Below are 16,332 nucleotides of genomic sequence, written 5' to 3'. Positions count from 1 at the left end.
CGTAAATATTAGATTATATGTTACAGTGTTATATAGTAACGTAGACTACATAAACATTAGGTTATGTATTATAGTGTGATATAGTAACATAGACTACCCAAACATTAGGTTATGTGCTACGTGCTATATAGTTGCGTAGAATACCCAAACATTAGGTTATGTGTTACATGTTAATATATAGTAACGTAGAACACCCAAACATTAAGTTATGTGTTACAGTGTTATATAGTAGCGTAAACTATCTAAATATTAAGTATAATCTATAGAAAAACTGTATTTCCAACCAAAAATAAACAGTACAGTCATATAAGAAAACTGTAGTTCGAACACAAGCAGGATAAGTGATGTGAAAAATCAGGATAAAAACTATATTATTATAGATATGTTTGTGATGCCCGGAACTTGACATTGTAAGTAACATATTGTATTACACATTAAAACTGCCAGTACCTTACCAACAGCTGTGATAGTTGTTAAGCACAAAGCTACACAAAGGACTATCTTGTTCTGCCCACCACGAGTATCGAAACCTGGTTTCTAGCGTTGTAAGTCCGCAGACGTGCTTCTGTGCCAACGGGGGAGCATACAATCAGAAATCGAGGAGATTTCTTTCATCGAGAGTCAGTTATTATACATTTTCAAGCCCAGATATCCGTCATTGATCAAACGCATCTAACCGACACTTAAAAAATAATTTTGTTTTTATAATGTTATTACTTACCGTGCAACGTTTCTAATGGCACTAAAGGCGACTAATAAAAGGATATAACGTCGCTCTTTGAACTGCTGCTGGTTCGTAACAATGTGTATAATAATACACTGCTGTTCTCACAGCTCCGAGTTTTTAACAATATAATAAAACACTGCAGTTCTCACAACTCCGGGTTTCTAATAATATAATAAGACACTGAGTTCTCACACACACTGGGTTTCTGGCAATATAATAAGACTGATGTTCTCACAACTCCAGGTTTCTAACAATATAATAAGACTGCTGTTCTCACAACTCCGGGTTTCTAACAATATTATAACACTGCTGTTCTTACAACTCCGGATTTTTAACAATATAATGAGACACTGCAGTTCTCACAGCTCCTGCGGTTCTGTTTTTTGATTTTTAAGTCCTGTAAGCCACTTCCTCATCCATACAAACCTCTTTTCTCATCTCTCAACCATTTTCATAGGCTGATGTAGGTCAAGCGTGCCACGTGCCACGTGGGAGTCATATTGGTCGACAAGACAACAGCATATAATATATAGAAAATTGCTCGAAGATGTTTTCAAATTGCCAGTCTTCCAATAGTGCTTATTCAGTAGATTCAAATGGAGAGGGGAGGCTTTGCCCCTGACACGGTGGTTCCCGAACAGCAGAGTAATATTCTAAAAGCTGACATCATCACCTTTGTTCGCTACCTACTGTTGGCTTCATAATCACATTAATTCGGACAGAGAATTCGTGACAAGATATTTCTACCCTAAAATTCTCACAAAGCCATGAAGATAACATAAAAAAAAATGTTTTCGCAATTCGTACATACGAATTTTAAGTGAAAATGGTTAGCCAGCAGCCACTTACACTTTAAAAAAATATAATCATTACAAAATAAATATCACTTGTGTATTCTAGAAGATCCAACAAAAAACACAGTTGAATATTTCAGAAAAAAACATTGTTAAAAGCAATCAGTCAGTTAAAAGAAGAAATATTTTTAAAAAAGAAAAACAAACAAATTTAGCTAGAGTGTGATAACCAAATTTCTTAAATATAGTTTATAAGTGACCTAAGCCTAAAAGAGGAACACAGACATTTTAAAATGATTTTATATCGGTTACTTCTGAGATAGTGTTCAGACGGTTGTTTATTTTGAACTGATTTTAATGATATCTTACACGTTGTTGTTTTTCTGAATGTTTATTTCAGTAATGTGTAGTAAAGTAATCTGTTTACTTTAAACAGATGTTAACTGTACTTCATGGCTGTCGTCTTTCTTGAACAGCTTTTCTGGATATACTGGATATCAGGATTTCAGTAATCTTTATATCACTTGTGTAGTTTCTCTTCATAGGTTGGATGCCAAGTCTTTAGTAAGTATTATGCCTTTTGTATAGTGTTTTCTAAAATATTGGATATAAAGATTTTTTAAACATTATACTTTTGCATAGTTTCTCCTGAAATGTTGGATATCAGTACTTTATTAAACATTATACCTTTCGTATAGTTTCTCCTGAAATGTTGAATATCAGTACTTTATTAAAGATTATACCTTTTGTATAGTTTCTTCTTAAATGTTGGATATTAGGATTTTTTAAACATTATACCTTTTGTATAGTTTCTCCTGAAATGTTGGATATCAGTACTTTATTAAACATTATACCTTTAGTATACTTTCTCCTCAAACGTTGGATGCCAGGTCTTTAGTAAACATTATAACTTTTGTATAGTTTGTCATGAAATGTTCGATATGATAAGAGTCATCAGACCGTATAGCTAATGATAGATTATTTTAATCTATAGACACTATCTGTAAAAATTATTTTGTTATTTGTTGTTTTCTAATTAATTAAACATCAAGCATTGAATAGCTTTATATTGTTCTAATTTAATGAAGGGGTATCCATTTTCACATTCAGTTAGAAATGGGAGATGAAAACAAAGGGCACAACAGTTTATAGGTCACTTTTAAATCTTATCTTAGGTTATGTTTCGTGGTAAATAAAAACATTATATTTTTGTTTAAATTCATAATGTTTTCTTGATTTCAATATAGGTAAGTCACCAAGTTTGACAAAACACGTGAAAAAATAACACATTTTATTAAAACACATAAAATATTGAATATAAAACAAACTTGATTTTTAAAAATTATAAAACTAGACTATAACAATTCATTTAGCTGAAAAATGAAAATCACTTTTTATACGTATAACATGTATACATATGTGCTTTATAACAAGCAGTTTAGTTGATAAACTAAATTTACCTAATAATTCATTTAAAGTATATCTATATTACATTATTGACTGTGTTTTAAGGTATTTGTAAATTACATTATTGACTATGTTTTAAGGTACTTGTATATTACATTATTGACTATGTTTTAAGGTAATTGTATATTACATTATTGACTATGTTTTAAGATACTTATATATTACATTATTGACTGTGTTTTAAGGTACTTGTATATTACATTATTGACTATGTTTTAAGGTACTTGTATATTACATTATTGACTGTGTTTTAAGATACTTATATATTACATTATTGACTGTGTTTTAAGGTACTTGTGTATTACATTATTGACTGTGTTTTAAGGTACTTTTATATTACATTATTGACTTGTTTTAAGGTACTTGCATATCACATTACTGGTAGCTTATCGACATTGTCGGTCTTAATCCCACAAGAGATAAGGAACTCATCACGGATCGAATGCAGTATTCTCGCAATCTGTTCTCTGTATCATGACGTCAACTACCATGTCACTGTAGTGTAACAGATCGTGTTCTGATTGACAGAGACCATCCTGTGCTGCGCCAGCTAGTGCTGACGACGATGCTGTGGAGCTTATACTGAGGAATGATTCTTGATATGATGGAGGTGGTAGATCTTCGGGGATAAACTACCAAGAGATAAACAGTAGATTTATATTTCACCAGGTGGTAATCAGTACTTTATCAGACTTATTGTGACTAATTAATCTAAATACAATATTATTACACTATTAGTTAGGGTTTAATACGGACACTACATCTCAGTATGATGTTTAACATGGTATTTCACCATATTTAATAAGGACACTAGATACTACTTAAGATATTAATAATTTCAATACTATGAAACAACATGTTATTAATTTCATTAAGTTTCGTTTTTTCTGTCGTTAAACAATCTGATGAAAGTACCCAATAAATGTTATTAAAGGTTATGATAATTGCACAAACTGCGGTTAAAGCGTTTATATTTTTAACACACACAACTGAAGTTAAAGCATTACGATTTTTTAAAATCTTACTGGTTGAGATCGAAACTTGTAGTTTAGAAACTCGTCATATGTTGGAGGTTTATCTAATGCTGCTAAGTCACCAAAACCTGCTGAAGTGATTCCTGAAACTGTCGATAGAGGACCATCTGTGTACGAGTTGGTTTGATTCACTGGGGATGAGTGGTGCGAAGACATTGTCCTGTAAATATAATAATTGATCATGTAAGAAGAAAATACAGAGTAAAACTAGGAGAAGATTGATTTATTAAGAACAACCTTTAAGAAAAGATTCACAATGACAGAAAAATAATGATAAAATATTACGAAATATACACAACTTTCCTGATTGCATACAACCAGCCACTATAGAAGTGTTGAGTGGACTTACATTTGTTTTACTTCATCTTAAAAGTTATTCATTGTAAATCACGCGTTCGAAGCAAGCAGTCATTTTATTTTTCTGATTGTTCCGTTAAGACTGCTCGTTTCATTTTTCATTACATTTGTATGAAACACAGACCGTTATCTGAAGACCTTGAAATCTATAATTATACATTACAGTGTCTGTTGGCAAGGTTTAGACCTGGCCAAGTTAGTTTTTGTCAACTGACATACAAGAATCAGCTTTCTGTTCTGTACTTCTCGAAACATGTACGCAGAAATTTCAAGAAATAATTGTAAACAATGACCAATTTCTTTTTTGTCTGATGAAATATCCATTACCTTTCTAGTGAATCATATCGAATAATAATCGCGAATTCTTTGATCACGTATTGTTTAACAATAATCACTTCTTCTTTGATCACATTTAAGCTGTACAATCGTTTTCGTAATTAATTAAGTTATTCATTTCTGATTAATAAATGTTCTTAACATAATATACTTTGAAACGCTATGGAACGATTATCGATCTTATTAATAAAAACTTAACAAATCACATTTGTTTTGAATTTCGCGCAAAGCTATACGAGGGCAATCCCTAATTTAGCACTGTAAGACTGGAGGGAAGGCAGATAGTCATCACCACCGACCACCAACTCTTGGGCTACTATTTTACCAACGAAAATTGGATTGATCGTTACATTATAACTGAAAGGGCGTTCATATTTGGTGCGACGGGGATTTGAACCCGCGATCCTCAGATTACGAGTCTAGCGCTTTATCCACTCATAATTATAAAGACATCATCTCTGTAAGAGGACGTGTTTTATTAAGATCATAATTACCACTACTTCTGTTTTATGTAGAGATGATTTTATTTACTTATTTCAGTTTCATAAAAAATAAAGAGATCTTAATAACATGTAAGTTTTTCCTTTTTTACATATTTTATATCTAAAAGAAAAAGTCTAAATATTCTAGGCCTCGTCTGTTTATATATTATCTATAAGATAATGCTATAAAATTAATTGAGCATGTTAAAACTGAGGTACAGGCAAGTTTTAAATAACTGAATATGACAGATGTAGTTAGTATTCTCATTTGATTTATTTTATGTCAGTTAGAATTACAAAATATAAACCTGATTTCTTTAACCCTGATGTTTGTTTCATTTCTCTCTTTATGTAACAGCATGTTTATTTACCTCTTCAAGTAACAACATGTTCATCTACCTCTTTGTGTAGCAACATGTTTATTTACCTCTTCATGTAACATGTTTATTTACCTCTTTATGAAACATGTTTATTTACCTCTTCATGTAAAAACATGTTTATTTGCCTCTTCAAGTAACAACATGCTTATTTACCTCTTCTTGTAACATGTTTATTTGCCTCTTCAAGTAACAACATGCTTATTTACCTCTTTTTGTAACATGTTTATTTACCTCTTCAGGTAACAACACGTCTACGTACCTCTTAATGTAACATCCAGAGAACAGCAGAATTAACATTACTGCAGAAATGGCCACTCCAGTCATGATAACATTATAGTCCTCAGAATCTGCGGTCGAGGAATGTAGAAAGTGATGACTGTTAATTAATTGAACACACAATAACAACAAACCAGATTCAATAAGAATGTCAACCAGTATATCTGTATGCAACACCAAATACAAATAAAGTATTTTAGTATGGCTCTAGTCATACTTCACAGAAAGAAATATTCCAGCATGCTTGTCTGTAACACCAAATAAAATATTAGAAAACAACACATTACGATAGGTAACTATTTGGAAAAATGACAGCATTCTGTTTAGAAAGTTGAAACACAGTAATGAGTCTTAATATAAATGTCACAAGGTTTGAACTACCCACTTGTTAAAGGTATGTTTGTTTTCTTTCTTATAGCAAATCCAGATCAGGATATCTGCTAAGTCTACCGAGGGGAACTGAACCCTTGATTTTACTGTTGTAATCTGTAGACTTACTGCTGTACTTTGTTAAAAGTATACAGTTCTAAATACGGATTATAAATAGTGTGTTCTACACTGTTTACTATATCTGACTGTATACTTGATACAAATTATAATTAGCGTGTTCTACACTGTTGACTGTATCTGACTGTATACGAGATACGGATTATAATTAGCGTGTTCTACACTGTTGACTGTATCTGACTGTATACTAGATACAAATTATAATTAGCGTGTTCTACACTATTGACTGTATCTGACTGTATACTAGATACAGATTATAATTAGCGTGTTCTACATTGTTGGCTGTATACTTTTTGTTCATATATAAAATCTCGTGTCAGGTATTTTTTACTTTCTCATTAAACTGCCCCTGTTTATAATAAGGGAATCGTTTTCACTGTTTACAGTAGCAACAATTATAATTTTATCATCTGACGACAGTCACGCATTTACTCCATGTCTGAGTGATATCTCATTTATACGTGATATATCTGCTGTGTTATTTCTGGAACGTTAATAATATTGTTCTCTTGTCGTTCAACGAAGAACCACACGTACATTTTCCAGTAAACAACAGTGACCTAATCCATTCGTTGCTACACACGTTATATTGAAAACAATATGTGACGATAAACACTACGATTGTTGTAATTGGCTGAAATAGATCACGTGGTCACCTGCAAATCACAAACAACAGATAACAGTCGATATGAGGTTTAGAAACTATAAACTTGTACACAGTCGATGAAGAGTACTTTTCGCTATACACAGACACTAACATTTATACACATTTATCATAACCATAGGTTGAGTCATGAGATAATCATCACAGCTCATATCGTTTCGGCAGACATTTAAAAATATTAAAACGATTGTTTAAGCTCATTTTTATTTCGACTGCCCATTATACAGGTATCTTTAAGGTAATAGATCGGATATGGCCTATTAAATACCGTACTCGACCCTAAACTGTCGCGAAAAAAAACATGATTCATATTTTAATCGAAGAACCCTTTACACGAGCTATTCTTCATACAGATTATCCTTTATATCTTTAACACAATCTATCCCTCACACGGGTTATCCTTTACACAGCTTATCTTTCATACATATACTTAACACAACCTATCCTACACACCAGTTATCCTTAACACAATCTATCCCTCACACGGGTTATCCTTTACACAGCTTATCTTTCATACATATACTTAACACAATCTATCCCTCACACGGGTTATCCTTTACACAGCTTATCTTTCATACATATACTTAACACAACCTATCCTTCACACGGGTTATTCTTTACACAACCTATCCTTCATATATATTATCCTATAGACAAACTCTCCTTCAGACGAGTTATTTTTAACAAAGAGTAGAATTTAATTAGAAACACCATTTATCTTATGTTCTTGTTTTTCGTTTGTTTGTTTTTTCTTTAGGTGAAAACAAGATAACGTTTCCTCAATTTTTATTACATTATGCTGTCATTAAATAGCATTTGGTCAGAATTCCAGTACCAATAGATAGCCAGCATCGAATCTTGAGTGGTAAATAATCGTGTTAATTACCGAACCATGTTCAGTAGCCAACCATGAACAATATTTAATAACTAGCCTTAATTAGTAGATAGTCGTCAACGACACCTAACCACGATCAGTACTTTGTCTTCAACAACTAACCACGATCAGTAGCTAGTCTCCAACGACAACTAATCACGATCAGTAGCTAATCTCCAACGACAGCTAACCTTGATCAGTAGCTAGTTTCCAATGACAGCTAACCATGGTCAGTACTTTGTCTTCAACAACTAACCACGATCAGTAGCTAGTCTCCAACGACAACTAATCATGATCAGTAGCTAGTCTTCAACGACAGCTAACCATGATCAGTACTTTGTCTTCAACAACTAACCACGATCAGTAGCTAGTCTCCAACGACAACTAATCATGATCAGTAGCTAGTCTCCAACGACAGCTAACCTTGCTCAGTAGCTAGTCTCCAACGACAGCTAACCACGATCAGTAGCTAGTCTCCAACGACAGCTAACCTTGATCAGTAGCTTGTCTCTAATGACAGTTTACTTAGGTAAAAATCATACAATAAATCCGTCTCATGTTTAACTGTATGTGCTAAGTTATCTTACTTGACTATGTCATGTTTAACTGAATGTGCTAAGTTATCTTACTTGACTATGTCATGTTTAACTAGATGTGCTAAGTTATCTTACTTGACTGCGTCATGTTTAACTAGATGTGTGTTATAAGTTCTTGTAACTGTCATGTTTACACGGATGTGGCAAACCCTCTTAACTGTATGTGCTGTTTCTAAAAGTGCCGTATGTAATTGGATGCATTATTATTTGAACGTTATGTGTATTAAACTGTGATATGTCCACTTCATAGCCACGGTTCTCAAAGCTCATGTCAACCTTTGTATGCGGCATGTTCAGTTAACTACGTGAGGTATATTAAGCTATGATATGTCTAGTTTATAGTTATGTTTATCTGGTGTCATGGCTATCTCTCTATATGGCATGTTCAGTTGACTATGAAATGTATGTTAAGCTATGATATTTCTATTTGCTGGTGTTATGCCTTCTTATGTGGGTGGCATGTTCAGTTTATTGTGTAATGTATGTTAAGCTATGACAATCCTGGTTTTTCTGGTGTCATGTCTACCTGTGTACTTGGCATATTCAGTTGTGACATCTATACTTTACAGCCACTTTTATTCGGTGTTATGGTTATTTGTCACCGTGCCATGTTCAATTGACTGTGTGACGTATATTAAGTTGTGATATGTCTAGTTTACAGTCATAGTGTATGTAAACTGCCTAACGTATATTAATTTATGATATGTCTTGTTAACAGCAAGTGTAAATTAAAAGATATGTTTGATTAACGTATGTTATAAGATGAACCAATGTCTATAAATTCTGGTTAAAGATATGACAGATCTCTGTAACGATATTGTCAGTATTAAACATATGACTGATCACTGTAACAATGTTATCAGTGTTAAAGATATCACTGATCACTGCAACGATGTTATCAGTATTAAACATATGACTGATCACTGTTAACGATGTTATCAGTGTTAAAGATATTACTGATCACTGCAATGATGTTATCAGTATTAAAGTTATCACTGATCACTGCAACGATGTTATCAGTGTCAAAGATATTACTGATCACTGCAACGATGTTATCAGTGTTAAAGATATGACTGATCACTGCAGCGATGTTATCAGTATTAAAGATATTACTGATCACTGTAACGATGTTATCAGTATTAAAGATATGACTGATCACTGCAGCGATGTTATCAGTATTAAAGATATTACTGATCACTGCAACGATGTTATCACTGTTAAAGATATAGCTGATCACTGCAACGATGTTATCAGTATTAAAGATATTACTGATCACTGCAACGAGGTTATCAGTATTAAAGATATTACTGATCACTGCAACGATGTTATCAGTGTTAAAGATATTACTGATCACTGCAACGATGTTATCAGTGTTAAAGATATTACTGATCACTGCAACGATGTTATCAGTATTAAAGAATGACTGATCACTGTAACGATGTTATTAGTTTTAAAGATATGACTGATCACTGTAACGATGTTATCAGTAGTAAAGATATGACTGATCACTGCAACGATGTTATCAGTATTAAAGATATGACTGATCACTGCAACGATGTTATCACTGTTAAAGATATAATCATTTTTTAAAATAAAGAAGTTGAATTTCTTTTAACGAATATCGGTTTTTTAACAAACTTATCCTACCCTCAGATGAGGTTCTTACCTTTCACTATACAGACGTCTCTCTTTCTGGACCAAACATATCCTATTTTACACACGCATCGGTTATTTGAACACCAGGCGTGATTGTAGATAAAACAATCTTTATTGATGACGCAACTGTATGTTTTTGTCGAACCTAAGGAAGAACAACAAAAGCAGGATCTATATTGCACATTAACAATATATTGTGAAAAGCATGCAGAGCAAAGTGGTGTGCTTTGAACAAGACAGCATTACCACAGAGCCGTTTGTAATAAAAACTATGCTGTAGGGTTGTCGTCTTGATGTGCGATCATCAACATCATTGAGCAAGAATAGACGCAGTTTTATTACAATCTCTTGAACTTCTGTAACTTGCTGTGATAAAAGGAATACACTGCGAGATAAATAACTTTGTTAACATTGGTCATTCAGTTAGAGTTTATTATTCTATACTTAGCATCCAAGTAGTTGACTGTAATAATGACATAGAAACTTAAGAGTATTAATAAAAAAAGGAGAATTACCAAAACCTTCAACTTAAAACACAGCAACACTAAGAGAACTGTGATATATAACTTACCAGGAGTTGAGAGAACTGTTTTATATAATTTACTAGGAGTTGAAAGAACTGTGTTCCATAACTTACCAGGAGTTAAGAGAACTGTGATATGTAACTTACCAGGAATTGAGAGAACTGTGATATATAATATACCAAGAGTTGAGAGAACTGTGTTATACAACTTAGCAGGAGTTGAGAGAACTGTGCTATGTAACTTACTAGGAGTTGAAAGAACTGTGTTATATAACTTACCAGGAGTTTAGAGAAGTGTTATATAACTTACCCGGAGTTGAGAAAACTGTGTTATATAATTTACCAGGAGTTGAGAGAATTGTGTTATATAACTTACTAGCAGTATCGACAGACGATGTAATCGCAGCTTCAGTTACATTGCTGAATCCGTTGAGTTTGGGAGTTGACGAAACATTGTCCTTGTCACTGGGTTCAGAAAACAATATGTGAAACGTTTTCCCTATTGGTAGATTTTCGATGTAATTTCTGGTCGACTGGATTTTCCGTGTATTTTCTAGTTGTGTATCAGAACTGTTAGTATTTACAATTTTCATACCAATGGCACACTGAAATATTACCAACCTTACGGTGTAAGAGAACACTACGGTCATTCTTGTACGAATATCTTTGAACGAGCACAAATTTGACACATTTGTGTTGTGATAAACAAACTAATGAACTAAACTTCCGAGTTTGATATCTACAAATTTATTTATGTGACATACGAGTTGACGAGCCAGTGACGTCACAAAATATCTGTTGTTTTTTAATGTAACATCAAAAGTTTATCAAACACGGAGAAACTGATAATTTAATGATCTATACACGGATTTCACATTTTTCTAGGGAGAAGAACACACGTTGTATTTCTAAATTATCTCTCATACTTAGCGAGTGTTATTTAGAGATTGTTGACAAGAGTACATGAACTGATTGTGCAGACAACGAGTTCGTTTACCTCTAACTGTACATGAAAAATCTTACAGTATGGCTGAGGATAGAACTGAAACATTTAATAGTAGCACAAATGAATTACGAAGGATTAGTTGTAACGGTCTAAACATTGCTACAACCATGGTTCAACAACAACAATTTATTAAACTGTAACAACACTTGGAATAAAATTTAGCACTAACTAAAAACACAGTTAATAAACACGAGCTTGGCTAGGAGCTGATACTAATAGAAACACAGTTAATAAACAAGTGGTTAGTCAGGTGTTGACATTACTAGAAACATAATTAGTAAACACGTGCCTGGCTAGGAGTTGATACTAATAAAAACTGATAGAAAACCCGCGGGACTAGATTACTTATATAGTAGCCTAGTAGCCTTAATTAGTTATGTAGAAGACCCATGGGACTAAATCATGTGTATAGAAGCCCAGTAGACTTCATTAGCTACGTAATAGACCCGTAGGACTAGATTACTTATATCGTAAACCAGCGGCCTTAGTTATTCATGAAAGTAAATCTTACATGACTAAGTAAATCTAAGTAGTAGACCAATAGGTCTAGTTAGTTATGTAGTAGCTAAGTAGGACTAGTTAATTATGTTGTGACACTGTAGGACTAAGTTACCTTTGTAGTAACCCATTAGTACTGGTCTCCTGATATCATAACTTAAGAGGGCTAGTTTCTTTATGGAATAATCCAGTATAATCTATAGGACTCGTTACATTATGTGATGACCTAGTAGATAGCTACTCATGTAATGACCCTGTAGGACTAGTTATTTATGTAATAATGACCATGTGACACTACTGCTGTCATGTGATGACTGATGGGACTTATTACTTTATGTAATATATTTTTATTTAATAAAACTTGATTCAAATAATGTACAAATATGTTTTTATAAGTTATTCACACAAATTACATTTATAGTTTTACAACCATGATTTAATAAAGATTGAAAAGTTGGTTTTATACAAATTGTCGTCCCATCAGAAACACTTGAACATGAATAGTGTGTATGTAACTTTGAACATCTGCTGCTGTTGTTGTTTAAGGAAACTTCTTAACGAAAAAGCAACGAATCTTTTAACAATATATGAAAATAGAACTTTCTTTGTTTCTTTTGAATTTTACCAAAGCTACACAAGAACTGTCTGCGCTAGCTGTTCCTAATTTAACTGTGTAAGACTAGAGGGAACACAGCTAGTCATCACCATCCACGGCCAACTTTTGGACTACTCTTTTACCAACGAGTAGTGGGATTTACCGTCATATTCTAATGACCCCATGGCTGAAAGGGACATCATGTTTGGTGTGACAGGGATTCGAACCCGCGACCCTCAAATTACGAGTCAAGCGCTGTAATCACTTGATAATTCGAGGCCCGAAAATAGAACTTGTAGATAGTTGAATTTTCAATGTTGAATCTTGTTAGTTCTAGTACATATATCTTTCTATCGGTTTTATATATAGTTCCCATTATTTGAAGAACCAAGATACGAGACTACTAATCCTGTAAGAGAAATAACATGTTTTATAATATCACATTGTCTTAAAAATTCCTTTACCCATACTTTGATTGTTGTAAATGATGATAATTAATTAGCCCTACTGTTAATAATATCTACGAATTCTATAAACAAATCGGGTTTACCTACTCTAGTGATAAAAAATTTCCCCTAATATTATGAAGTTACCATAATGTTAAAGATTGATGTGACTTTCATCCTTATGGTGTAAGAAGAGAGTGAGTGGTTTGAAGAAAAAGATAATTCATTAGTAAAAAACCTAACACTCGTTCAAAAGCTCGGCGTATAATATTTGTGTAGTTTTATATCATGTCTTTATGTTTTTTTTTATAATAAATATTCATCGTAATATCTGTTTTGACAGACGTGTATAACAGCAAGAAACGAGTTGTATAATATGGGCAATTGTAACGCCATCTTTTATTGTTCGAATGTTTTATTTCCTGAAACTTTAGCTTTGTTACTCGTAAGATCATATTTTAAATAAACCGTAAAATGTCAAACAAATACAAAGCAATAAGTAATACCATTACATGAACATACAGATAAGGGAAACACGAAGGAGCAATAACAAGACAGAAACCCAGGCCTTTCGAGAAGTTTCCTTCAATGAAACCATTAACTTAGTTATTAATTTGTTCTGAACGCGATAAAAACGATGCTCAGTAACTTGTGTACTGGCTGATAAGTCAAGAGGTATGATTACAAACAAAACATGTTTTATATTTCTTTAAAGCTTACAAAAATCCAAGACGTCTTAGTAACTTATTCTATCACCGTAAAAAGACAAGGATAATAACATAACTACTGTTCAAATAAGCAATGGTATAGTAAATCCATAGGCCCGAGGTTATAAATGACATTCAAACGGAAATACTGCACCAATTGTTCATTGACTAACATAAAAATAAACTTACTTTGTACAATGTCACGGTTAATCAATTGAGTAACGTGTATTTGTGTATTTTTCTTATAGCAAAGCCACATCGGGCTATCTGCGGAGCCCACCAAGGGGAATCTAACCCATGATTTTAGCGTTGTAAATCCGGAGACATACCGCTGTACTAGCGTGAGGCCAGTTGAGTAACTGAACATAAGCGATCAGTAGCATTAATCAAAATGGTTCAACGAACTGAACTGACTATAAATTATAATTTACTCTTCACCACTCGATATTCTCGTATTAATGTTTAATATTTGTTCTAGGAATTCTCTAAAGACTTATTTATTAAAGCTAACTACTTCACTGAGACGAACTGACTTGAGTTAATATTCATTCGCTATTCATTACTCCTAAACTTACCCGTCTAAATTTATTTATGACTACAGCCTTGTTTCTATTAATTTCTCAAAGTCTACCAGTCACTAATATTTCCAAATATTTTAAGAATTCTAGGCTTTACATGATCCTACTTACTACATTAGAAATATAGCTTATAACGCTGCTACCTTTCCCAGTTGTTAAGTCCTTTGAAGGATGCTAATACAGTAATAAAACACTAAACTGCCCATTCATCAAGTACTTTGGTGGCCCTCCTTCAGGGTCAATTGTTTACCAATGAGATAGCCTCTTGTCGTCATGTCACTGAGAAGTACTCCCTCTGTAGGTTATCTGTTGGTGACTCCAGACTCCAGAAGCAGTCTCGATAAGTACTCTGGGCTTTTCAACAGGTTGAATTCCAGCTCACAAATTATTCACTAAAGTTACTCAGTTGGCCTTTCTTTCTATTAACGACAAATTTCCAAAGATAGTCATAGTTGATTAAAGACAGTCATGGTTGATTAAAGACAGTCATGGTTGATGACCTTTGACTTGATTTGCCTGTTCTTCTAGATTCTGTAGTTCACATAATTGTTTCAGTATGATATAATTTCCTTCCAACTACCTGTTTAACTTGTCTTTTTTGCACCGAAAGCTGTTCAGCCAAATCATGTTACTGATAAATTTCAATTTTATAATCATTAACATCATAAGGACCTTTTAACTTTATCACAAGCTGACTTAAGTTTTCCAAGGTAAAGCCATTTAAGTAGCCTTCGTTATCCATATTTATGGAAACTCTTCCAACAAAAATATTTATGGCTTGCCAGAGTATTTGGTTCCATTCACTGTATCTACTAAATCTGGTATGACAGTATTTACTACACATGCTTTGAAAGTATCTAAAAAGCCTGGAACGACAATATTTTCCATGACTGGTATGATAGCGCTTACTAAGCTTAGTGTGCCAACATACTAAGCCTCGTGTTTGACAGCATTTACTAAGCCTGTTATGAGAGTATTTACTAAGCGTGATGTGACAGCTTTTACTGAGCTTTGTGTGACAATATTTACTAAACCTGGTGTAACAGTACTTACTAAGTCTAGTTTGACAGTATTTATTAAGTTTAGTGTTACAGTATTTACTAAGCCTACTGTAGCAATTCTTATTCATCCTAACGTTACAATATTTACTAAGCCTATTAATGTTAAATAAATTACTTTACACTTTTCTCTAATAACATGTCATCTCCATTTTCTAAGAACAGTTAAACAACAAATCTTTACTAAGTATAAAATGTGTTCGATTCTGATCTTCTCGTCTTCGACGAAAATTGAAGTCCGGCACGGCCAGGTGGTTAAGGTACTCGACTCGTAAACTGAGGGTGGCAGGTTCGGATCCCCGTCGCACCAAACATGCTCGCAATTTTAGCCGTGGGAGCGTTATAATGTGACGGTCAATCTCACTATTTGTTGGTAAAAGAGTAGCCCAAGAGTTGGTGATGAGTGGTGATAATTAGCTGCTCTCCTTCTAGTCTTACACTGCTAAATTAGGCGGCTAGCGCAGCTAACCCTCGTGTAGCTTTGCGCGAAATTCATAACAGTCAAACAAATCCGTGAAAGTTAAAATGGTCATAACGAAAGTGAATAAATTAACTTCAAACCGAACAAGATTTGGAGTTATTCATAATATAACTCTGGATACTCGATGTAGCTTTAACACTGATATATCTGACAGTTTTCCTTGTGAAGCCTGCCTTATTTCAATAAGCACTTTTTCTATTTGTATTTGGTTAAAATAAACAATTGGACAAATCAGAAACAAAAGGGATAGTAAGTTTCGAAGATAGTATCTTATTATAGTAACTTATTTC

General features: G+C 33.3%; 1 protein-coding gene and 1 long non-coding RNA gene across 5 annotated transcripts in view; one reads left to right on the top strand and one right to left on the bottom strand.

The window, feature by feature from the left end:
* LOC143253709 (uncharacterized) overlaps window positions 1-16,332 on the top strand; it is a 397,296-nt gene that overhangs the window by 187,945 nt on the left and 193,019 nt on the right. The window lies entirely within an intron of this gene.
* LOC143253703 (uncharacterized) lies at window positions 3,420-12,428 on the bottom strand. Of its 2 annotated transcripts, none has more exons than XM_076507977.1 (5): window positions 10,984-12,428; window positions 10,161-10,295; window positions 5,837-5,924; window positions 4,014-4,182; window positions 3,420-3,620 (listed from the first exon to the last, which is right to left on the bottom strand). In XM_076507977.1, exons 1-5 carry the CDS (start codon window positions 11,321-11,323, stop codon window positions 3,420-3,422), a joined length of 933 nt encoding a protein of 310 aa, XP_076364092.1. In that variant the 5' UTR covers window positions 11,324-12,428. The 2 variants fall into 2 exon arrangements, with proteins under 2 accessions (XP_076364092.1, XP_076364093.1); XM_076507978.1 differs by having other exon boundaries at window positions 11,050-12,419.

This window comes from Tachypleus tridentatus, chromosome 6 (genome assembly GCF_004210375.1).
Source record: "Tachypleus tridentatus isolate NWPU-2018 chromosome 6, ASM421037v1, whole genome shotgun sequence".
NCBI classification, from domain to species: Eukaryota; Metazoa; Arthropoda; class Merostomata; order Xiphosura; family Limulidae; genus Tachypleus; species Tachypleus tridentatus.
This window is presented reverse-complemented; position numbering and strand designations above follow the sequence as displayed.